At 36.3% G+C, this 25,732-nt stretch overlaps 2 protein-coding genes across 2 annotated transcripts; both read left to right on the top strand.

Moving 5' to 3' along the window:
* On the top strand, positions 1–25,640 carry LOC124632801 (beta-1,4-glucuronyltransferase 1). Its single transcript, XM_047167769.1, has 5 exons — positions 1–275; positions 2,553–2,673; positions 3,268–4,181; positions 4,260–4,416; positions 23,179–25,640. The coding sequence occupies exons 2-5, from the start codon at positions 2,650–2,652 to the stop codon at positions 23,398–23,400; spliced, it is 1,317 nt and encodes a 438-aa protein (XP_047023725.1). The 5' UTR covers positions 1–275; positions 2,553–2,649; the 3' UTR covers positions 23,401–25,640.
* On the top strand, positions 18,978–22,986 carry LOC124632802 (trypsin-like). Its single transcript, XM_047167770.1, has 5 exons — positions 18,978–19,032; positions 19,237–19,498; positions 21,443–21,692; positions 21,964–22,113; positions 22,419–22,986. Exons 1-5 carry the CDS (start codon positions 18,978–18,980, stop codon positions 22,563–22,565), a joined length of 864 nt encoding a protein of 287 aa, XP_047023726.1. The 3' UTR covers positions 22,566–22,986.
* Positions 25,641–25,732: the final 92 nt, after the last annotated feature.

Below are 25,732 nucleotides of genomic sequence, written 5' to 3'. Positions count from 1 at the left end.
CCACGGTCTCTCTGTTTGTGTTATTTACTAATTAAAACAAAAGAATTTCATGACATTTATTACCGTTAATAAACATAGAAAATAGTCTTTATACAGTGAAGTTGTGTTTTCAGAGTTATCCGTTAATTTTTGTCAGACAATAACCTCAATTACAATGCAGGTGTTATTAATAATTCCGAGTGTGTATTTTAGCAAGTGTTATTTATATTCATGAGAATTAGTGTATTCGGTGTTGTTATATTGAAGATGATATAACTGTTTTAATTTTTGCCTGTGTAAGTATTGGTAGCATCCGTATTACTCATACATTTTGCAAAAAACGAAACCATAAACATAATTTTGGCTAATTAGTAAGCGCGAGATGAAATTTTTGTTGAGTGCATATCAGAGCCTACATAAAATATCTAGAAGAGGATTTCAAATTACGAAGATTTATGACAGAAAACGTTCGTAAAACTTATAGACACCCCTTTATTATAGTGACCGTGTTCTGCTCACAATAATGGAACTGGATTTTTTTTTGCAAACGAAAATCTATGTAGCTTCTTGAAAGTAGTATAGCTACCTACCTATGTATGTGGGTAGTCTCCTATTGTGACGTCAGCAAATACGTTAAAAAAGAACTCAAGACGAAGGAATCAATACGTTGTGCTATTCGGCCTCCTTGCATAAATTGGCGAGCACGTAACAAACCTACCTACGTATAAAGGTCAGGCAATTAAGTACCTACTCGAATGTGCTGAAACTTATGACGTACCAGTGACCACGTACGACTGAAGCTTAGTGGTTAAGTGGGTCGTGTGAGGTACCATAGCTTCGGATGTTTCAGCCAACAGGTAGTTATTATTGGTATCTGCATAGCTACAGATAGAACAAGGATTGTAGTCTTTAGAATTGTTTGCTCATTGGGTATCAACTGTCAATTTTAAAGACTAAGGGCCCAATCTTAAAGACGCCTACCTGAATAATTGGAATCCGGGGACATACTCACATTTTTTTTAGTCAGGGCCTCTACTTAAGATCGGCTACGATTTCCCTATTATCAGCTTATTATGTATTATCCAGCTTTATTTATAAAAAGACTAGTTTCCGCCAGTTGTGAAACCATTGGCTGGTGAAACTGTCACCTGCGTCTCGTAGGAGCTACGGGAGCTACCCCGCGCATCCTTATAAAAGTAGCATACAGCCTACCTTGATAATTGGGCTGTCTAACACAGAAAGATCATTCAGCTTTATAATATTAGTATTTCTGGTTAGATAGCGTTATTACCTGTAACGACCATAGAGGTCAGATTACGATCTATCTCCGTATAATTTACTATAGTCGTATTCGTATCGTATCTGATTAGTCTAAAAGCAAACTCCCATTTAGAGGTTTATGAAATGATTAGTCGTAATGTGTCTAGAATGATACCTCTTTGTCACGAATAACTTAGGTATTATTATTTCATTTTATATAAATAAGCGACGAAAAAGGGGCTTAAGCATCTAGGTATTGACTTAGTGTTCTCACACTAGCGGATGTTGTCGTGCGTTTACGCTCGGCTTATATTACGAGCGACACGTTTCGAGCAGCAAGAAATCTGTCGCGCGGTCCCAGCTGCTATCGTGGTAGGTGGTAGTTGTCAATTACCTATTTAATGTCGCGATTATACGCGCTAGTATCCGAAAAAACATGCTAGTGTGAAATCGCTGTTAATTTCATCGAACGAATGCGACGAAACTGAAAAAAATATCCTTCGGGGACTGGAATGGAACTTTGCCAGTAAGTAGTAGGTAAATGGAGCTTACGCGTATATACCTGTATTTATTTGGTAATTTTATTAGTCACATCTATTATGTAGGTAAAGATATGAGGGAATGGTTGGAAAGCTTAAGGGCACCCCACATTTTACTCTCCTGGACTACCTACCTTACTCTGATGGACTAAATTCTATGACCTTCTATGGAACAAATTACCTATTAGACTTTGAATAGAATACCAAAAATAGCAAGTAATCCATTAAATATGTAGTAATCATTACACTACAAAAACTAGAAATGAAAGCCTACCCAATTATTTGTCGATTTTGTTAGATAACCAATCAAGATTTTGTATTTTCTATTGTATCAGCATAATGTTTTTACTATTATCAAGGACAGAAAATGGTCCTTTTGTGTTGTAGGTACTTCTTATTTTGTCCTGTCTCAATTTAAGTAAAGCGATACTTGCTTTGCCTTTAGTTTATTCTAGACTTCCAGTGAAGGCCCTTCGTTATTCAAATATCCATAATTTAAGAGCACAAAAGTAGCTTCGGTTCAGCTTTTTCGATTTTCGCTTCGTAGTCGTCGTCGTCACAGTATTAAATGTCAATTTCTGAACAAGATCTTCGTCCAAGCTGGGGGGATTTGAGCATACCCACCGCGCTAGGCATGCGTGTTGGTGAGCGAATGCATTTTACTTTGATTTAACTTCCAAGATATGTAAACGCATCTCACTTCTCTCTCTTAGGACTGTTTAATACCCAACAATTAATAGGTACACATTAATAAGGTTAAAATTGTTTCAACAGATAAACGGAGACTTGAAGGAAATAAACAAAATGCTGTCGTCCAGATGATATCTGAGTAACGGCCCAGTGCAGACATTAGAGCCTAGAAACAAAACAAATGGGCAAAAGAAGAGATAAAGTGGTAAGTAAGGCTTTTCCGTTTCACCTGTATTTTTCTGTGGGAATGACCATGACCGCAAAGCTTGATCACCATTTGCTATACGCCTTGATGGCCAATAAATAGATATGTGGCGGGACTTACAATTTCTCATTTTTATTTTCTTTCAGTGAAAAAAAGATATTTTTATAGCTGGTTTTAGGTATAACTTATATATAACGTTATGTACCTATATTATATATAACGTATAAGCCTATATTTATATTTTTCTTCATCATTATCTCCGAAATGTTAAGTATTTGATGTTTGATATTGTAGAATCGACAGCCATAGCTTAATCAATGTGGCTAGGGGTTACTGCGACATGTAACCATTTCATAACACATTTAGGTATAAACATTTATGATTGCTTTATAAAGGAAGTTATTTACTTCAGTGTGGTTCGTGAAATTCACATAAAATGGACGTATACTGTGTGCTTGTCAACAATATTATACGTTACAGTCTATACTGCCGCTTGCGTGTACGTTTGTGATATCTTGATAATTTCCCGATTACCTTTGAAATAAAGACTGTTTCTTGCGATTAAAGTAATGTGATGTTGTATCGTTGTGACAGCGGAGTTGGCGGTTCCAATGGAGCGTGGTGATGCTAGCGGCGGTGGCGCTGGTTGCCTACAACGCCGTCGCCAACCTGTGGCTGCTGCACCCCGCCTCCTGCCCCCTGCACCCCACCGCGCCGCCCTCCGACCCCCCCACCTGCGAGCCCTGCATCGGCACTATCCCCAACTCCGGCCTAGATGACGACCCCATCTACAGACTTGATCTGCGACTAGGCAGATGGGATGGCAGCCGATCCTACAGATTATTTGACTATGCAGCAGTCGGGGACCAGTACGCCGAAGTGTCTAGCAACCACCGCGTCTGCCTCGCCACACAAAGCTCCATAGAGAGACTCCACGAGCTGCTAAGGATAGCGGCTCATTGGACTGGACCAATTTCAGTAGCAGTATTCGTAGCAGGGGACGAAATGAGACTGTTACGTGCTTTCACAACTTGGCTGTTTAGATGCCAACCTGAGATATATTCAAGAATTGCTTTACACGTTACGATGCCTGCGGAAAGACCAGGGTTACATGGTAAGATGCCAACGTGGGCGAGAGACTGTGATACGAATCCCCTGCCACCCGGAGAGAGGAGAGCTGATACCGTCGCGTGGAGAGCGAGGCATCCGTACCCTCAGAATCATATGAGGAACTTAGCGAGGAAGAACTGCCAAACGCCGTTCGTCTTTTTAGTGGACGTTGATATCGTGCCCTCCAAAGGCATGGCAGATGCGTTAGATAAGTTTCTCGCGACCACTCCCAAGTGCCCTCTATGTGCATACGTGGTGCCTACCTATGAGCTAGACAGAAGAGTCGCCAAGTTCCCTGCGAACAAATCTGAGCTGGTGAGACTCTCGAAAAGTAAGCTAGCGATACCGTTCCATAGGAAAGTGTTCATTTATAATCAGTACGCGTCGAATTTTTCCCGGTGAGTTTATTGCACCATTCAAATCAAGAATCTTCTTCTGTATCTGAACGGGTTACTACATTAGAACGAATATTTCAGATGGGAAGCAAGCGGCGGCAATGAGACTGCGCAGACACACATCAGCCACAACGTGACGAACTTCGAGCTGTTGTATGAACCGTTCTACGTGGCCACTGACACCGTGCCTCCTCATGATGAGAGGTTCCTTGGATACGGCTTCACTAGGAATACACAGGTAAGATCAAAACAAAACAGTATTCACAAGTTTTTATTTCTAATTCAAAACTCGAATTTTAAGAATAGAATGTTCGTGCTTTTTTCACAGGAGTATATGAATTCACCTTTTAATATGTTCGCGTGAAATATATAGTTTGTTGTCGCTCATATACGCGCGTAACTTCACTAGTGTGTAAAACTCTGTTCCTTCTGTACCGGGGCCGGCCGCGGTAACTCTTTCTAATTCTTGTTAATTCTTTGAACAATCCCGCAGTTCACTTCAGACAATATTACGTCAACCAATAACATTGCACCTCCCATAGTTACATATTACGATTGGTCGTAAGTGTGGAGTATAACAACTACTAAGGAATAGTGTACACACGCGTAGAAACACGTACATAGGTAAATATCTTATCGAAGCCTTTTCAATTCTAAAGTTAATTAAACGAGACATTGTTTGAATGAGGTATTGATGTTACATTACCTCATTAAATCTGACTAACTTCTGGAATTAACCTACCACTCTGACATAAGAGTTAAATTCCATGCAGTCGCGTTTATCACTGCACGAAACGCCCTAGGTTAACATGCAGACTAAACAGTCGGCCAACTGTTGGCCCGGTGCTTGGAATATATATTTTTTTTAGAAAATCGTGTATTCAATCAAAGTTTTTTGTCGATCAGATACCATGCAAATACCTGATCGTTGTTACGTGTGTCCTTTCCAATCATCTTCATACTGATTTATGAGTCCAAACCAACTATTGGCCGACTAAAAGTTTCTAGTGAGCGCGTACTTAAACCATAGTTTCTGAATAATTGACAGTGATGTTCCATGTCATATTTATTATTATTCGATTAGGCGTTATTATACTATCGATAACTTCCCATCTCTGATAAATATGTTCGTGCAGTATGACGTCCCAGTTTGTTGTTTGTATTAACTAAAACTTCGCCATAAAGATATTTATAAACGCCGGTTGGACTCACCATTCACAAAGTTAAACTGAACTGATTTTATCCTGCAGCTTCGTCCGTATTCTGATAAAAATGGCACAAACGTCCATTTTTCCGAAGGTACAGGTCATTTATTTCCTTTTTCTAACTACACATTTTGTGGTAGGCTTCCGGTTTAACGGGATGCAATTGAGTACATGGAATGACGGACAATCTCACCTCCTCAACCCAGTTTTCTTAGCAATCCGAGGTTCAAGTTATCTTATTTTGTGTAAAGGAGTCATTCACCTCAAATTATTTAGGTACCCTTAAGTACCTGTAAAAATTATTAAAGACAGTATAAGAAATATGTATTGATTTATAATTACAATGTAAATATTGGTTCTAACCAGTGGCGGCCCTAGGGGTGTGCGAACTGTGCCATCGCACAGGGCCTCGCGCTTGGGGGGGCCTCGCGCTACAACCCACACTAATATAAAAAAATATAATGTGTATATACATCTGGTCCAAGAAAAAAAAATTGCATTTTTTCTTTATTTCTAATTCATTCTGCGTTTACTTTTTAAGTCCTCAATTTAACAAAAACTTGAAACACCAAAGTAACAAAAACAACTGGCTCTCGGTCCAGTCACGGATTCTTTTATTTTTGCTTAATTCCGAGTTTAATTTGAGAGTCCTTAAACAAACTATTTAAAAAAATTCGCGCTCGCTACGCTCGCAGTTGTTCACTTGACAGTACCAGACCTTTTCTTCTAACTTGATTAGACTACTTTTATGTCCCAAAACTCAAAAATTTTCGCCCTGCAGCGTATTTACAGTATATACATGGCTAGTACGCAAGCGTGTGAAACTAGTCGCGAATAGATTGGAATTCACTTTTTATACATAGTCTTCCGATGTATACAGCAGCAGTACGCAAATACTCGCATATATTTTGTAGAGGCCAAAGTAACTTGCTTTGTTCCATAATATACAGTGCTAGTCCGCATGCAAACTAATCGTGTATACATTGGAATAGGCGCGAAAAACTTTACGATTCCAATCTATTCGCGAGCAGTTGCATGCTCGCCATTTTGATTAAAACACGACCTAGCATTTAATGTTAATTTAAATATTAATAATGCTCGTTCAATTAAAAAACATTGTATTAAAAATTGAAGTTAGTGACGAAAACGAATCGCTGCAAAACCGACTCCACGTAGTCTTGTCTGCCCTACCCCTAGAGTGCAATTCAAAACCGCGTAGGCGCGGAGGGGCGAGGCGGCCTGCGAGCTGAAGCGCAGGTAGTTTTACCGCCCGCCGACGCGGCTAAGGCTGGCCGGCAGAGCCGGCCAGCAAGCCGAAGCTGCGGTGGTGAGCGTGAAAACCATCTGCGACGATAAGCTCGCATGGGACCGCCGGAGCCCCGCAGCACCGGAGCCGTGACAGAAGCTATGCTTGCTGCATGTTGCTTGCTTACATTTTAAACGTACTGAGTTGAAAAATTAGAAGCTAATTAAATATATTTTATGATGTCATTTAATAGTATTTTAGAAGTTTACTGTTAGAATGCCTGCTACAAAAGATGCTAAAAAATAACCATCATGCCGAGTTGTATTTAGAGTGGTTTACTTAGAAGATAACTATAGTGGCTAAGATAGTATTATTTAGATGCTCTTTAATTGTGGCTGACTTAATAATTTAGAAGGCAACATACATTTTTGTTTAATTAGCATTTTTAATAAACAAACTCAGATTCAAAGCCATTTTTATTTAATGCTTTACCCAATATAAATTTTGTATAGTTAAATATGATCGTGTATAAATTGGAATGATGCATGTGCACGTCTAAGCTACGAATTATACGCGAGCAGTACGCAAAATTCGTGTATACTTTGAAATCACAAATTAAAAAACATCATTACAAAATATCAGCGAGCAGTTTCCTATGGATGCGTTTTGGCTATGTACACTCTGTAAATACGCCACCCTGCACTGTTGTTTATTATACAACTTTAGGTGGTTTAGTGACCCAAAGCTCAAAAATTTTTGCGGTCGCTATGCTCGCGGGCGGGCAGTAGCGGCGTAAGGGCGGAGGGGGCGGTCCGGCTGTCACCCATCTCTTTCTTGTTTATTTTTGTTTTTATATGATTACTTAAATTAACTCCTCAAAGTTTAAAAAAAAAACCGCTAGCTTTCGCTCGCGGTTTTTTCATAATTTCTCATTTATTCTGCGCCTACTCTTTGAGTCGTCAAGCTAATAAAAAGTTAAAGCACCGAACTTTCCACGGGTTTTTTTCAAACTTGTTTGAGTATTTTTGTGTTCCAAGACTCAAAAATTTTGCGCTCGCTGCGCTCGCGCTTTTCAGTAACTTTTTTCTTAAACCTTTAGGTTTCATTGCGTCCCAAAATATGTATTTTCGCGCTCGCTACGCTCGCGCCTTTTATCTTTACCTACGGCGGCCTCTTTTAAATTCGTTTTGGTACTTTAGATACTGTTCCAAAACTCAAAAATTACGGGCTCGCTTCGCTAGCGCTTTAAAAGTTTGCAGTGATCTGTCTCCGGTTTCTTTATGGTAAACCTAGAAAAAAGCATCATGAATCATATGTACACGATTTTTAAGTACTTTAATTTATTTTGTCGGCCCTGAATCAGAAATACGAAGAGCTGAATATTATCTCGGTGCTGAAATATATATTAGAAAATAATTTAACTGAAATTTATCCCACTACCGAAATAGTCTTGAGAATTCGAATAATAAAATAATAATATCGAAAAAGCAGTTCTTCGAGGCTTAAAAATATTACAACATGTTTAAGGAATTCGATGACACAAGACATATAAACTGTAGTAAAAATAAAATTGTATTAATTTGTTTAACTTGAGCATTTCTCCTCAAACATGACGTTTAGCTAAATCAAAACACCAGCTTACTCTCGCAACACATACTTTTCACGTAAGACAAAGGGCCTCGCATAGACCTGCCGCACGTAGCCTCGCAATGGCTAGGGCCGCCGCTGGTTCTAACATAACAATGACTATGTTCGTCATTCAGTATAAAGCACCTACGTCAATACAAAGTTTTTCACAATAATGTTTGTTTCATAGCTAAAGCATTGCTCATCACTCATTACAATATCGCGTTCCACTGAGACCATTTGTTAACGTTAAACGTTTCAGGGGAAAATTGTATTTACAGTAAGCGTGTAAATATATATTCCCTTGACGAAAATAGTTTATTCGTTTATTTAAAGGAGTATCAAGTCGTTGATCTATTTTGCTATTAAATGTTCTATATTAGTATATGTAGACGTGTGTCTTTACATAATTATGAAAATAATTACTTTACATATATAAACTAGACTAAGTATATAAACTAGCAGCTTCAGCCCGCAGATACACCCCCGTACCGCTGCAACTACTTCCCGCGCATACATAGAAAGAGCTTATATGCTATTCTGATATACTGTACCTAATCAAATACTGCCAAGTTTCATCAAAATCTATCAAGTAGTTTTGGCATGAATAAGTTAACAAACATATGGATATACTAGCTGGTGCCCGCGACTTCGTCTGCGCAGGTTTAGTATTTCGAACAATATGTTTACAAATTGTAGCCTATGTGTTATTCTGATGTATAAGCTATATTATTGTAAAGTTTCATTAAAATCCATTCAGTAGTTTTTGCGTGAAAGAGTAACAAACATCCATACATCCATACATACAAACTTTCGCGTTTATAATATTAGTAGGATTAGTCACATGATCCTTACAATCTTTCGCATTTATAAAATAAGTAAATCTGTATTACTAGGATCTAAGCCACTGGTAAGCATATGAATATTTCTCAATAACATCGCATAATTTGGATTTATACCCTACTAGCTTTTGCCCGCGACTTTGTTCGCGTGGAATAGTGACTTTCGCAGATTTTAGGTTTGACCAATAGATGGCGCTATACGTCCGGAATAAAATTAATTTTTCTATTTTTTTTTGTAATAAAAACTATCCTATGTCCTTTCTCAAGTTCCAAACTATGTCTGTACCAAATTTAAAACAAATCAGTTCTGTAGTTTAGGCGTGAAGAAAGGACAGACAGACAGACAGACAGACAGACAGAGTTACTTTCGTATTTATAATATTAGTTAGGATTCCTATCAATATCGTCAACTACTTACTACTACTACTCCCAGATATTTTCATGTTATGTTCTATTAAATAACAACTGCACATAACAAACGTTTTAGTTTTAACGTATCTTATGGAAGCAGCTCACAGCTGTTAGTCTATAAAGTGGTTATTTTTGTAAACCATAAACAAATTGATGGTGTGTGGCGACCTCCACGGGTTCTCAGTATTATGATTGAAATAGTGTTTTGAACAAACATAATTTTGTTTGTTTGTTAAATGATTTTCCTTCATTTGGCATTGCAAAATTCTTTGCCTATGTATTTTTCGCATATAAAATACTGGTTTCCAGTGAAAGAAATGATCGATGATATGGTTTCGGGGATTTAACTTTTAAATATAAACTTGTCCTGTTGTTGGTTGTATCTTTTAACCCCGTATCCCCCCAGCAATTAATGTGCTCATGGCTGTCTAAGACCCAGCTGTCTTCATACCCTCCGACTATCGATTCAGCGGACAGACGATCTTATAAAGGTCGCCGGAAGACACTGGATGCAGGTCGCCTCCAACAGGTATCTGTGGAGATCTAAGGGGGAGGACTGTGTTCAGCAGTGGACGTCCTATGCCTGAGATGATGATTATGAGATGATCGACACTTGTGTTTGCTTATTTATCTACAGATTAATAAAGGTCGAAGAATAACTGATTATTTCATGTTCTGGAACATTAAGTTTGCAATAAGACGTATCGACAGGTTCCGTTGCCAATACCTTCATGCACAATTGTCTATGCTTCGAGCCGTTCAGATTAATTTACACGCAACCTTGGCACTCATTGCTAATCTATATTTTGTGTAACTGCCAAATTAATTGCTTATTATCTATTTCCTGATTTTACAATGATGATTAATTCAGTGGGAATTAGTTACTGTGACGTTTTTATCTAGGGCAAGAAAGGGCTAAAGGTCCAAAAATGTACAAGGATCAAAAAAGTTTTACCTAAAAATATTACTCAAGTACCTACTTAAGTATTTGTTCTGACTAATCAGAGTTGAATTTGTAGGTTTAACTTATGTCACTAGTACATTCACCAAAGTTCCCTAATTTCGTCCACATTGGCAGACTGTTTTATTAGCAGCAGCAGAGCAAACGCGAATGCAAGTTAATCAGCATGTACCAGGCTCCCATAGCGGCGAGCTGGTACTGATAGATTTGTAGCGCCGCCTGCCAAATGGTCCCGTTTGGCACCTCTCCATAATCGACACTTCGGGTATTATGTTGTTCGCTCAAAAAGAATATGTTGCACGTTTTACGGATTTTTGTACACGCGAATACATGCGAGCGGATGAAACTGTTGGCACTGACGCTTTTGAGTAAAAGATGAGATTTTTTTTTACTGGTAATATTTGCTCCAACGTCGATAAAGAAATTGCAAATATATGTGAAAATATATTTCAGTATTCATCGTTAGTTTCCCCGAGAGTTAAGCAGAGTTGTGACTTGTCATAAGTGACATAATGCATTCACCTCATGCTGATCTGCAATAGCGTTAAAAGGTCATATAAGGACAAGAGCATAATCGAAGCGGTAAGGAATAGAATACTTTTAAAGACTCCATGTAGTTAAGTTACGAGGCTTTTTATCGGTATAATTGTATTAAATCTGTACACGTATATCCTCTATCCTGCAGGTAGTACATTACCACACATTAGTACCTTACATATCGTCCAAAATATCGGAGCTGGATGCGAGAAGCCGAAAATCGATCTCAGTGGCGTGCACTTGGAGAGGCCTATGTCCAGCAGTGGACTGCGATAGGCTGATGATGATGATGATGATATCGTCCAAATTAGCAGCGATGTAGTGTCACCGATTACACACATTACAGTTATGTCAGCTACGCGTATCGCGGACAGCTGTGAACTATGTCCGAGTATTTGCGACTAATTGCTATCAGTTAGCGTTCCTAACAGATGAGCTGTTTGCTCGGTCAAACGCGAGCGGTTTTTGCTGTAGTATTACCTACTGAATTATTGTATTTATATCTACTGTTGCTATGACAAAAAATCTAGCTTAAAGTGAAAATTGTTTTTTTCAAATTACTTAGCCTGATAAATCAGCACTTTTCATGGATAAACAAGCTTCCATGTTTATCTTTATGTTTTTTCTCCAAGTCTATTAGTCTCTAAGTTGCAAATAACTAACTGTAATGTGAAATTCTTACCTAGCAACATTCTGAAAAGAAAGTTTTATACAAGTTTCAAAAAATATTCTATTAATATTCAGGAGGTATGGTCTCTTTAGAGGTCATGCACCTGGTATTTTGAAGTACAACAGTGCGAGACCAAATTGGCTGCAAGTCAGCACTAATCCCTTGATGCACAGCGTTGCATTATGTGCCAACAGCCAGGAAGCTTTACTTACAACAATATACAAAATATACTCCTTTGTTTAATTTTGGCTGCCTCTGTTTACATTACATACCTAAATATGAAATTATATTAAGTCTCCGTATTTCAGTGTTCATAATATCTGCCCAGTTACTGCATTCTTATATTCGATGTTGTGAGTCAGTTTATTTAACGCTGTTATGGCAAATATTGTACTTATGTACCTAGATAATTACTGAATGAAATGTGTTTTACTGAAAAGAAGCTGATTAAATACTTATACTGTCATTCCATAGAAATTAATATCTACCTAATATCAGCTACTGCAACGAAGTCCAGATAGAAGATATAACTTTCAATAATATCCGTATAGAATCCAAAATATAAAGAAAAGCAATATTTATTGCTTTGACTGTGAAAATACAGGTGTTATAAAATACGTACAGCACATTAACTAGCTCATTTGCTCATACAATAATTTAGGTCCATTCTTCATATTATTATAACTAGGACAATAAAACTCGATAGCCAAAAGACCAACGGTACAAAAGACCGAAGTTCTACTCGGCTGCATTCCCCGCAGTATCAAGGTATCACGTTACATTGCCGTACAGAAATATTCCGCGCGAGTATTTTCATAATCCGTCCGGCTATTTACGTTGCTCGCTCACTATTGTTCTATGGGATTCGTTATGGGAGCCACGACTCGTTCTTGAAGCTTTGATTAAAAAATATTTCTTTTTTGTATTTTTTTTAGTAGAAACATTCAAAAGAAAATCACCTACAATTTAAATTACCTACCTATATATATTTATTTACTTGTCCCATTTATCTTTTATCCAGATTAATAGAACTCAAAAACAGAATTGATTAATTTGTGTATTTTCCAGTTTCAGTTTGTTATGTGGGTCAAATTATACATAGAGTCTTTAAATACTTTTATTTACATTAAATACTTATTTGGACTTCATAAAGTCATCGAGGTACTATTTATTGGTTTGTTGACGAAAATCTTCATTGGTAGATATTATATTCAAGAATTCCCTATTTTTCTTAGTTGTGTTAAAGAAAGCTGCTAATAATAGCACAAGGGTGTAAACAGAGGGCATGACATTGATCTCTGCCACCAATGTGAAACAAAATATTATTATAAAATATTTCATATTTGTTAGCCTCTCGTAGTTTGAAAGAAAAATATGATCAAGTTTTATAATTCAAACGTAAAAGTTGAGCAGTCCTATTTCATTGATTAGAGATAAATAAAATAAATAAATTAGCTATAAGCAAAGTCTTGAACTTTATTTATTTTAAATGTTGATGTGTTAATCTTCATTTGAAGTAATAATTTCCTGGCAGTTGGGAGTAATTTGGCGGCTGGAATTATATTAATTTGATTGATGAACTTAGATTTTAAAACGATACAAATCCCTAACTATAGGTACTACGAAGATAAACAGTATATGGACGGACACCAATAGTTCAGTAACTGAAGTACAGACGAAATGATTAAATCCATTAAGCAATAATGAGCCCCATTTGGCATGCACAAACATTTTTATAGACGCGTTCCGAACTACGCAATAACCGTTAGCATTTCAATTAATGCTTCGAAATCTGCACTTGTGTGCAAATCACCGTAATGTGAAATTATCCGACACTGAAATTTAAACGGTTTGCAATCCAATGCACTCGCCGGTGGGTATAATAGCCGTCTAGCCCGAAGGAAAAACGCAATGAAAAGTAGATTGAATGAATAAATCTTTGGGTTCGATTTTTTGGTTCTTAGTTACGGATGCACTTAGGTTCGGTTAATCCGAAGCGTCTGAATGTCTTCTGGTGGCGTTGCGTTGCGAAAGTGTTTATTTTTAAACTTCTGTTGTAATTTATGTCATGTAAATATACCGCCGACGCTCTTGGCCCACACAAAATCTTTGGAATACGTAAAACAAGAAACGATCTTGTTGCTTTATGTGTTTTAATTTTTCCATGTCTCAAACTTTTTTTTATTTGCTGTCGTTATCTGACCTATTTACGTAAATACGTCTTTGATAGCTCTATTCCATTTTGTTTTATTTTACTCGATATTGAAATTGTTTTCAGCCATTACTTACAGGATATTCTATAAAGATCCAAAAGCTTAATCGGCTCATACTCACATTTTCTTCTTCAAAATCTTCCTCAAGAGTTGGTCATGGAAATCTTTTCCTCAAATTAAATTTTGAAATATGTATTTCTTCATTAGATAAGCAAACATCTGAAGCTCGATAGATTTAACAATATCGACACAACATTATAGTGGAATTGTATACAGCTACGTGTCGGGTTTAAGGACTATAATAAAAATAGGGTTTTCTTGGGAAAAAAAATACAGTATAGGATCCTTGTGAGAGCGGCTATAAAACGCCCACTACACTTAGGGAAAAGTTTCAGGAGGTGTCGGAAGGGCACTTTGAAATGTTATACTTCAACGCCGTGTACTCTAGGTTTTATCAAAATCTATCTAAAGTTATTTTTTCACTAGCGGCTGCTGTAGGTAAATAGGAGAGAACCTGAAAGCACATGAAAGTCATTTATTTTAGTAATATGTAATGGATTTTGTAAATATTTTGTTACTTGTCCACATGTTGATTGACATGTTTGTAGAAAATGTATTTTTGAGTTTGTTAGCTTTTAGGAGGATACAATATAATCATACATTTTTATATCAAGTAGGTATTGCCCTAATAATCAAGAGATCGATTTGATTACAGTACCTACAATTTACCATCAGTATCAAAAACTGACAAAAGAAACCTGAAAATATAACAATTTCACAAAAGTTTTCCACCAACATTGTCTTGTTAAAAAAAATTCAAAGCCGTCTTTAAACCGTCGTCATCCAGTACGAAAATCGAAAACGTTATAAATAAAACAGTTTTTTTATCGATTCGGGACAAACGTAATTGGTCACTGTAATTTATCGACACTAACGTTTCGATATTGAAACAACACTAGATTAATGAGTTTAATCTGGCGCTCCCGAATCGGAGCGAAGGAAAAACATGTAAAACTACAAATATTGTTTTATTGGGTTTGTTCGTGTTTAGGCAATGTAAAGTCTGGCTTAAGAATAACTAATAAACTTTTATTTTGGAAGATTAATAGTGTTCTGAAGGGTTTGCATGAGTTAATTTTATATTGATTTTACGGTATTCCATTATTCTAAACCTTACCCGGGCTTAACTCGAGATTTTACATTTCACAATTATCCAATTTGGAAGTCGTTTGGAAGTTTTGAGCATAAGTATATGCATGTATTTGTAAAATGTATTCTAGATTTTTAGAAAGATGATAATGCTATTAAACAGCGGTAAGATAAGTTGACAATTGAACATTACGTAGGTATTTAAAAATCGCATAGTGTAAACTGGCTCTTCAATATGTTGATATCGACAATATTAGGTACATTAGTACAGCAAATCCAAGTTTGAACATTTGTATGTATTTCACATCATGTTCCTTACTTTAGTACAAACGTGAAATTCCTCTTGTACCGTAAATTTATCTTAAACCCTATTTGTTCGTCCATATTGTTTGTTAATGTGTTTGTTCGTATGGCGAGTATCCAAATCAGTACCAGTGGATAAACAGTACTTCGCAAGACTTGGAATCTTGACAATGTCGAATTGTTTCGAATGTTTAGACGCTTTCTGTTTGCACTTTTTAATGACGGCGATTAGCATTTGAATGTTGAATTATGCATTTATACGTTATTTTATTTAGATACATTTGCGTCTGCCTTGTAAAATGAAACCAAATCAGTACATGTTGGTTTCCTAGGAGTTTACTTCGACATAATCTGTTACTGAAATAGAAGCATTAATTACGGATATGTTAGACTTTAAATAGAAAACGAACACGAAAATGTCGACTGGAACTATTCTGTTCAGCTACTTTTGTAATTTTGTAATATCTATTTTGTTTTTAGTTGTGACAGTTAGGTACTAACACTTGTCTAAAAAATTACAGATACGTCGAAATATGGTCCGTCTCGACATTATTATTTATTTTGTATTTTTTTTTATTTCATTCGTGGTTTTTGCAGACTTATTACTTACTACTTAGGTATATTATAATTTGCTATTAAAACTGTTTGAGTTCGATTACATTTCATTGTATTTCACATCACTTTAGCTGAAAACTAGTCGCTAAAAGTGCCTAAAGTCCAAATGTAAAAGCTATAAATCACCTAAGTAGTTATTTTATGGACACTTCAGTTATTCCATTTTTATGAGCACTAGCAATAATTATTGGGCAATACCTAGTTTTTTGTTGCCTCTCATAAATACTCCATTTAGGAGTAGGTGTGTAGCGACCCAGAGACTAGGGAAGGTCGATGAGTCATCGATAAAATTGTCGATCGATCAGTCGATAAAATTGTAATTTTAGTTATTGTTTGAATTTATTAATTGAATATTGTTTAATGCTTATGGATTCTAGAAAACTTTCTTATTGGTGAGAGAAATATAATAGAAAGTTGGATGGGTTTTGCTTCTGGTCCTATTTGTATTGTGGTCCTAAGAGGGTTTAGTCATTAGGGAATTGTTAGACATTTTTCACTGATTGAAAATTGAAAATATGAGCCTTGTTGTGTTCTACAAGAATCGTAAAACATTCTTGGGTATCCTTTATAGCCATAGTCAAAGCTTGCGTAGGTACAGTGTTTTGCTGCAATATTTTTTTTTCAGTGGCTATAAATAAAAATATTCTACTTTTCTATGAAACTTTCTCGTATTTCTAACAATAACGCTACCAGTTAATAACTCAACGGTTAGTCTAAACACGATCTATGCAGTGTTGCGAAGATATTTTAACATTTCATAAAGCTCTGTTGCAAGCGTTAGATTTATAATTATTTTTAGCCGTCGCCGGATGCTGACGGCTAAAATTAGTAGAAATAGGTATGTGTGTTACCGAGTCTGTTGGTCTGTGCGGAATGCTTTCATCTGTTACGTTATAAAACTAGTAATTAACGTGTAGTCCCGGATTTAATACCTATACCTAGTTAAATTCCTTCTCTAAATTATGCGATCTTGAATTGAATCTGCTGAAACATGTACGCGTCCCTAAGGAACAAAGCATTTCGTGGTTTGGAGGCTCGTGGTGACGTTGACATACCTATTTACCATAGTGTTTATTTAAAACTGAAAAGATTAAACTAAATCAGTTACTCAGTAATTTTAATTTTATCATATCATATTATTCATTGATCATAATAATTTCATGTACCTAATCAACCGGATTCAGGAGTTCTAGTAAATATGTCAAATAATTCTATACTTCAAATTAGAAGTAAATTAGGTAAATAAATACATATATTTTACATTCAGTAAGTACTTAAAATAAGATGAATGAATATAGCGGTAATATATGGTAAATAATATTCTTATTAGGTCACAGTAGATGGAATAGCATACCTATCGCAGTATGGAATCGATTTTCACTTGTCTAGCTATTTTCATATCTTGGGTTCAATGTAGGTTTTCCTAGTAGGCCATTTTACTGAACTTATTATAGAGGACTTTTTAATGTAGCTAAATTATACATTGCTTGATAATTCAAGATATCTGAGGATCCTAATAGATTCCTGGGTTGAGCAAAGCTTTATTATTGGATTTTATTTTTGTAGTTTTTCTGGTCTCATCGTGGATGTTTATATATTTCTAAGAGCTTTTTAAATAACTCGTATACTTTTATGGAGTCAATTGAAGGAAATGTGACATAGGCAGAATGCAAACCAAATATTCAATTGAAAGGGCAGCGATTCAGCTACACGCACCAACTACTAGATAGAATAAACAAAACGTTTGGCATTCGATACAAAAAAGAAAACATATGAAATATTTTTTCACAAAAATCACTGCGAAGAGATTTTGTCAACACACATGTCAATTTCTGCCGAAGCAGAAACGAAGTCGTGTGCAAAAGCTAGTGGTACAAAAATAAACAACGCTTTGGTACCAGAGTGGGACGTGGAACATTTTCGAATATTTTAATGTGTTATCGTAAACAATATTATGTTTTACGGTCGTTGCTGCTAATTTGTGACTGGTTAACGGATGATTTTAGGGTTCCGTTTCATAATTGTAAAAAATATTACGTTTCATAATTACTACATACGACTGTTTTGCGGCGTGATTTGCATCTTTTTGCTGTCTATCACGGTTGATTAATTCAGGAGCTAAAAACCACTCATTCGTCTCATTTGATGCCTTCAATAAATATGTCTTTTGATATAATATTACTGCTGGATTACTAAATTATATCTGAATTATAACCTATTTAAAATAAAGTAACATAACAATGACTGAAAGTGCGGAACACTTCGTAAAGGAAGTCGACTCATACTTGACCAGCGTTTTACTAGCTACATCCTCTGACGTCGACGTCCATGTTCACATATTATCCAGTTGTTCTCCTGACCGTCATACTGTCATGCTTTTCATAGCAGTCGCGGTCACAGCTGCTGACTTTCCGACACGTGGAGAGAAAACGCGGCAAAATCTTCAGTTGATGACATGCATTACAGGTGAATGGCTTATCGGACGTTGCAGATGCAGCTTGTGAAAGATAGCTGTAAAAAGATTACCGGTACAATGACCAAAGCGGTAAGACATTGTGCATTTTAGCAATGCAAATCCGAGTTGATAAATAGATGCAAACCTGCAATGGAGAACCTAGTGTCAAAAAATATAGTAACAGCTTAAGTTAGTAAAGAAACAAACTTTCGGCGAACCTGTAGACGTTATGTAACACAGTCTTTATAAACTTAGCTGTCATTGAACCAGCTGCAGATAATGATAACGACTTTTACCTTAACATAATCGATTTGGGATCTAACACAAAAGCATCAGTTTGCATTAACGTCCTTGCTTGAGTTACGCATATTAAGTCACCTGGTTTAAATTTTTTCATTGGATTTTCCACCTTGACTTGTGATTAATGGAAGCTGGTGAAAAGGTCGTGGCCTTGACTCCACCGTGTGAAATTACCTGGGGCAGACATTTGGCAATAATTTGAATTGGAACAGTGTGACTGCGATCGCGACTAAGTCTGCACTTGAGACAAGTGAAGTTCACCAGCTATGATGGTTGCGGTGACCGCTGGACTGTGGTTGTTGTGCCTGGTTGCTGTCGTGGGTGAGTGATTCTCTTATTTTTGATCATGTGTGTGTGAAAGTGTGTTTTGTCATCTTTTGTATCAGTTTTTACGTTCAGTTGGTCATCAATGTTGGTTACAATTGTGGTACCGTGTCTGATTTATTACTTAGTTATAAATATTAGTTCAATTTTATTTGTCTCTATTGATAAGTGATGCTCTCTTAAGTGTGAATATTTTTGTAGATCTCCAAGAAGCAGTGGACACAGAATGTTGTTCAGACGCAGCAGCAGACGATGCTCAAAACACAGAAGAGACTCAGCAGGAGTTAGATGTGGAACTGGAGGAAGCCTGTCCTGAACTCAGCGGTCAGATCATTGGCGGTAGACCGACGTCAGTGAACAGGCATCCTTACCAAGTGTCCATGGTGTTGAATGGGAACTCCTTCTGTGGCGGGTTCATCATCAGCCGGGACTATGTGCTGACTGCCGCTCATTGTGTACAGAAGTAAGTAGCAGACTTTTTATTTTATTATGCTAGTTTATAGTTTAGGTCATTTGAAGGCACCAAAGATAGCGAAGAAATAAAAAAAGTCGTAACAACAAACAACTGAGAGCTACTTACCAAAACAGAATAAATGACAATCAAAACGTATGGCTATTGTGTTCTGCCTACTTTGTAACTGAAACAGTCGATAGATCTATAAACATTGAATGTGAAAGCCTATAAAATTTACGGCCAGCCTTTGAATCCATATTCAAGCAGGAAAAATCAAAGACGAGAAGTTAATGCGACCATAAATGGGGCTTTGTTGACGTTCCATTTTTATCAGTAATCATAAAAATAGTTATACTTTTTACTAGGCGCAGTAAATTCGGAGATATTGTTCGGAGACTACACCATTTTGGGGTTTACAGTGTCAAGGTCAAACTCGTAACGTTTCTTAACTTTATGACTTTAGTCATAATAAAACTGTGACCAGAGGAGCGGGACTTACAGTTTATGGTCTTTCTTAACATTGTTGCTTATCACTTCGAGGGTTCCGTTAAATATAACCCGAGGAAAATAATTTATTCTCACGAAGGAAGGACATTTCATTTCCATAGTCGAGGCGTGATACTAAAAATATTAATGCTGATTTGCAAGTCCTCCATCATTTTCGCAGTATCGCTGGCTTTTGTTTTACTAACGAGCTAATTAGTCAGTCTCTTTCATTTACTGTATTTTCTTTGTCAATTCTTAGTGCTGCACATTAGCACAATCTTAAGGTACTTTTTTCATGTCTTCTCTTGTTTATTTATAATCATCAACTCCTCATAATTAATTTTCATAAAAAACCCATCTGAAATCGACCTCATCTGTAAAATACGTCCAACAATAGGCAAGTCCAAAGCAAATAGTGTCAGTGTATAATCGTGGTCGTTACAGCCGTGACCCGGCTGTTTTTCTCTGCGTGAATATTTTATGAAGCAGTGTAGCGCCGGCACGAGGGCTCTCTGCCTCCACTGCGAATGTTTCGGTCGAGTGGGCCTCCGCGAGTTTACGATGCAATGCCCCTTGAATATTCATGGAACTCAAGAGCTCATTTTTGGATTGATGGAGTGCTTGCGAATGAATTTTACGGAGCAATCCGATCAGAGGCCTCAAGTAGTTTTACCTCGATATTTTGTTATTTTTCCATCAAGGTTTTAGTTTTTGCTTCGAAATGTTTTATGAATATTTTTCCACTAACCAACTTTCAGTTTGCCTACTTTCTGAAAACAAGGTACTAGATCATTTTATTATGAAATTAATAGCATAAAAAATGTTCACAAAAAACGGGCAAGATATTGTTTCTCCAATTACCAGAGTTTAATCTGAAATAGTAATTTGAAGATTGCTAATTCTCTGAAGGTTTGTGAAACGGCCATTAGCGTTGATTAAGTTTTCTTTGATTATTTTGTTTTTGATGATTTTAATTGCGATGGGGTTTTAATAAATGATTGTATTGGTGAACCTACTTGAAATGTTAGTCGGTGTATAGTTAACTCTTGTCTTTATAGAGTGCACTTGACGGCTTGTCAGCGGCAGAATGCAATTGAACGTAACATGATATGCTGTAGGCATTTAGCTGTAGTTGGCACACTGCTTGGAATGGACGCCCGACAGCCTGAAGACAAATAACTGCCTACTGGAATATAGACCACTTATATTAAATGTTATTGTTTTTATCTGAATTCTTTTGCAATTCTTAGGTAAATTGCGTATCGACTGCGTAGGTATTTAGGATTGATTTTTAGGAAGACTGTAAGACGTTCTTTTTCAATTGGTCCAAATACCCGGGTTAATTGACATATTTCGTATTCTGCGTAGGCTGTAACTCCGTTTTTTGGAAAACTTAGTACCTTATATCACTGTGACTACCTAATACTTCTGTAAATTGAATATGTTTCTTTTTCCTTTTTGCTTTAGCACCTCTCCCAACGCCATTCGTCTCCGTGTCGGCAGCACCCGTCGTGACACCGGCGGCCGCATAGTCCGGGTCACCAATGTGACTGTCCATCCTCAGTACGGGAGGCCACAGTTCGACAACGACATAGCTGCCCTCAGGCTGGCACGTCCTCTGAACTTTAACGCCAACATCAGACCTATCAGGCTGCCGCAGCCGAGGCAAGCAGTTCCTCTTGTGAGGCTCACTGTGACTGGGTGGGGTCTTACTGCTGTGAGTATCGTCGAAATAAATAATATTGATATGTTTTGTGAACTGGACTTGTGTCTACTGTTATCTCGTTGGTCTAGGAGCCGCAAAGGGAGGTTTACTGCACTGATTTGAAAATGTAAAATATCTGATTTATGGTCGGATATATACTTCTAAGTCACTTTCCAAAATAGGCACTCTTTATACGATTCCCTGACCTCCCCTGATTACCCTTGATTTATTACAGCATACTCGATAAAAATGTATTTAAAAAAAGCCGTTGCATTTCCTACAGGTGGGAGGACGTCGTATCCCCCGTAACATGATGGAGGCGAATGTGCCAGTAGTGCCGCACTGGCTCTGCCGCCTCTCCTATGGGGAGTCTCTCACCAACAACATGTTCTGTGGCGGACACTTCCTCATCGGAGGAGTGTCGTCTTGTCAGGTGAGTGCTACTTCCAGGATAATGGCAATATTTGTTTCTTCTTGTATGAGATGATCCCAAATTCAGTCGGACAATCAAATACAATAGATTATTATTGTTACGGGAATTATTAGCATCGAATTAACAATGTTATTAATTTTTAAGTCAGCAATGATATTCTCAAAAAGACGATAATGCATTTTACCTGAACTTTAAAATACGATTGCCCTGTACCTCGAATTTTCAAGCACCTTAAATTACGTCAAGACTTTAATGCAAATCTAATCGACTGATAGATTAAACTCTCATAACCATTACCCTTCCAGGGTGACTCCGGAGGACCAGCGGTGTTCCGCAACACTGCCTTCGGCGTGGTATCATTTGCCAGAGGCTGCGCATTACCGCTATCACCGACCGTCTTTACCAACATTGCCTCACTCAGGACTTGGATCACAGACAACACAGGCGTCTAACCCAAACCCAACCTTATTCCAAACACCGTAGATTTAAATTCCAGCAACACTGTGATAGATAAATGTGTAGAATCCAGCAGAGCTTAAGTTATCCCCGTTACTTAGTCGCGTCTTGGCTGCGAGCCAGTTAGCTTTCCGATTGCTACAAAATATGGTTTTTGTAATTTTGTATCCGCGGTTAAGCTACTGTATTATAGGATTGTATTGTATTAAGATTTTTTGAACTTATTCCAAGTTTTGTTAACATTTTAGTAGCAGGATATTGAGACCATAGCTTCAACTGGATTTTCTGATGTTTTTAGCAATGTATATAGGATGGTCTTGTTACTAGATTTTATAACATGAGCTCTGCCTAGACTGTAATAAGTGTTATTTTTAATTTATTTTTGTATCGAAATGTTTTGTATTAAAGATTTTTACCAATGAGATTATTGTGTTTTGATTATTGTTCTTTTATTTGCAGAATAAATAATAAAATATCGTAAGGCTAATCAAAATTTAATGCAAACTGAATCATGATTTTACCTACACTTTCGTAAATTTTTATCAAAAGTTACTCAGTAATCGAAAATGCGGAGGTCACAATAGCTTATCATTTTTATTCTACTTCCAGGTATACGAGATGTTCCTAATCGGGTACCAATTCAAGGTGCTATCTCCTATCTTCACAATCCACTGGGGGCTGCAAGCCAGAAGAAACCGCCCCCTCTGGCGGGAGAAACAAAACGAAAAGAACAGAAAACACTTCGAAACGTTCAAAAGGGAACTATTCGCGAGATATCGGAAAGATCCCCTACATTTGTTGAGAAGACCCCAACAAGGGAAGAAGACCTAGGCATCGCGAGGCCGCGCAGTCACCGCCGGCCTCGGAATTATAATAACTATAGCTTCTTGGCTCTTCTGACAAAGGCGTAGTCAGAAGAGATGGACTTTGGACTCTGTGCCATAAATTGCGCTTAATGTGTCAGTTGTATTGGATCTTCTTAGTTTCTGACAAAAGAAGAAGGTATATTAAGTGTTGTGACGTGATAAGTCTGTGGAATGACGTTTTCAATGTTTGTGGGAATTTTAGAAAATGTGGTTCGAAATGAATTTGTATATTTCCTCGGTCTACGGTATTTTATTGTAGCATAAAGAAAACTTATGAATATTGTATACTTGTAGTAATAAGCTTTCACTTTTAGTTATACTTTATGTGTGTAGGTAATAACCAAATGTAGTGACAAAAGTACATGGTTAGCAAGGATTTGTTTTACATTTTAATCTGTATATATAAAAATATATTATATTATATATCTTTGTATATATTCATAATACAATAGTTGTATATAAGTATTGAGTAACTGTTGTATATTGTGTTATTATAATAATGATTATCTTTACATTCCAAAGAAATGTGTTCTATTTTATAAAGTACATAACTTGATTGGTCCAAGAAGTATTATTTATAATATCGATGTTTTTTAAATATAAATTATGAAAGTGGCACTAGTATAGTTCCTTTTCTTATAATTTAGCACAAATGAAGGCATAAACTGAAATGCCTCGAAGTAAAATTATGCAGCTTTGGTTATTTTGGTATCAGTCGAGGCACAACTTAAAAAATTGTATTGTCTAATGACCCCTACTAATTGACCTCTTAAATCAGTAGATTTTGTTTCACTTTTATTGTTAAGTCTATTTACCCGGGGTAAGCCATTAAATTTAAATTAAATTATTTTTGTCCTCCGACTAAGTTTACATAATAATTTAATTTAAATACGTTTTTTTTTTTAAATTGACAATCGTTCTTCATTATGCTGCAAACTGCACTAACAAAAACAAAATAAGTTCAGTTCTGCTGACCACGTATCGTCAACTACGTCATAGATATTAAGTTATATAAAAAATATATGAATCTGCGTATATATCTAAATAAAGATAGACAGTGTTGTGATTATCTTGTTGTGAGGTATTACAATTTTCATTTACAAATAATATGTTAAGACTAGCGACACGGCATAGAACTGTTATCATCAATTAGGTATAATAAAAACTTTTTTTATCCTCATCAGTTGTCGAAAACCACATGAAAATCTGTTCAGTAGTTATTGAGTTTATTGCTTAGTCATTGTTCTTAGGTTTTGAATACGTTTCTTGTAACTGTTCCAGTGTAATTTTTATGTGTAGTAAAAGGCTCTAAACCATTTTCTTTAATCACAGATATACAAAACATGTTGCTAGATTTTCCTATCATTGTTACTTTAGTCATTAAAAGGCACAACTTTTTGTACATTTTTACTAACGAGTCTAGGTTGTAAATTGTAATTATTAGTTACAATAGCATGATCGTGCCTCGATTAGATAAACTTTTGCTCGCTATTATTTTATACCTGCCTCGATTTGAGAAATTTTTACTCGCAATTATTTTATTTCTGCCTCAATTTGAGAAACTTTTGCTCGCAATTGTTTTTTCACTGCCTCGATTCGTGGTCACGTGCATTTTTTGTCTTTTGTTACAATAATGTTTATAGTAAAGATAGTTGAATAGTAATATTATAAATGACTGTTAGCTATTTACGTTTCAAAGCACTAAGTAGGGCTACCTGTGAAAGTGTGATATTGTCTGTAAGCGATTAATTATAAACATGTACGTAGAGTATTGATTTCTGACACTTACACGCGAATATTAGACATTTAAATAAAACTATTTTTGCGGATTGTATATTAATATAACCGCGATAAAATCCGTAAAAGTAGTTACATTTAAACGTACGTAGAATATTATTATTTCGTAGAACTGTATTAGAATAAGAGAAACTTCTTTATACTCTTGTTGAAACATCCCTATCGTTTTATATTTACCTAGTACAATTATAATTTAATGTTTACATAGCTAACAATATTATTTTATCACGGTTTTGTTATACTGATTTATATATATTTAAAATATTGTTTATTAATAGCAAGAAATGATCATGGTAATAATGAAATGAGAATTTGTGAAAGCCGGCTGCAAAATCATTTTATAAAAGCTTTATTTAACATCCAGATTTATTCCTTGGAAAGGAGTTTTCAATAAACAAGTTCTCGAAATACTTGCATTTTTATTATTTATTTTTCGGAAAATAATCAGGAGTACACAGCCAATCTGCTAACTTTGGAGTCGCAAACCTACAAGATTGTAT

The sequence above is a fragment of the Helicoverpa zea genome, chromosome 8, assembly GCF_022581195.2.
Source record: "Helicoverpa zea isolate HzStark_Cry1AcR chromosome 8, ilHelZeax1.1, whole genome shotgun sequence".
NCBI classification, from domain to species: Eukaryota; Metazoa; Arthropoda; class Insecta; order Lepidoptera; family Noctuidae; genus Helicoverpa; species Helicoverpa zea.
The sequence above is the reverse complement of the archived record's forward strand: the minus strand, read 5'-3'. Positions and strand labels throughout refer to the sequence as shown.

What these genes read in the sequence shown, in the direction of transcription:
- LOC124632801 (XM_047167769.1), top strand. Translation starts at nt 2,650, where the DNA reads ATGGGCAAAAGAAGAGATAAAGTG. An exon ending in TACGCGTCGAATTTTTCCCG is followed by an intron (nt 4,182 to 4,259) that starts GTGAGTTTATTG and finishes CGAATATTTCAG; the next exon opens with ATGGGAAGCAAGCGGCGGCA. An exon ending in GCTTCACTAGGAATACACAG is followed by an intron (nt 4,417 to 23,178) that starts GTAAGATCAAAA and finishes TTCTACTTCCAG; the next exon opens with GTATACGAGATGTTCCTAAT.
- LOC124632802 (XM_047167770.1), top strand. Translation starts at nt 18,978, where the DNA reads ATGATGGTTGCGGTGACCGCTGGACTGTGGTTGTTGTGCCTGGTTGCT. An exon ending in GTGCCTGGTTGCTGTCGTGG is followed by an intron (nt 19,033 to 19,236) that starts GTGAGTGATTCT and finishes ATATTTTTGTAG; the next exon opens with ATCTCCAAGAAGCAGTGGAC. An exon ending in GAGGAGTGTCGTCTTGTCAG is followed by an intron (nt 22,114 to 22,418) that starts GTGAGTGCTACT and finishes TTACCCTTCCAG; the next exon opens with GGTGACTCCGGAGGACCAGC.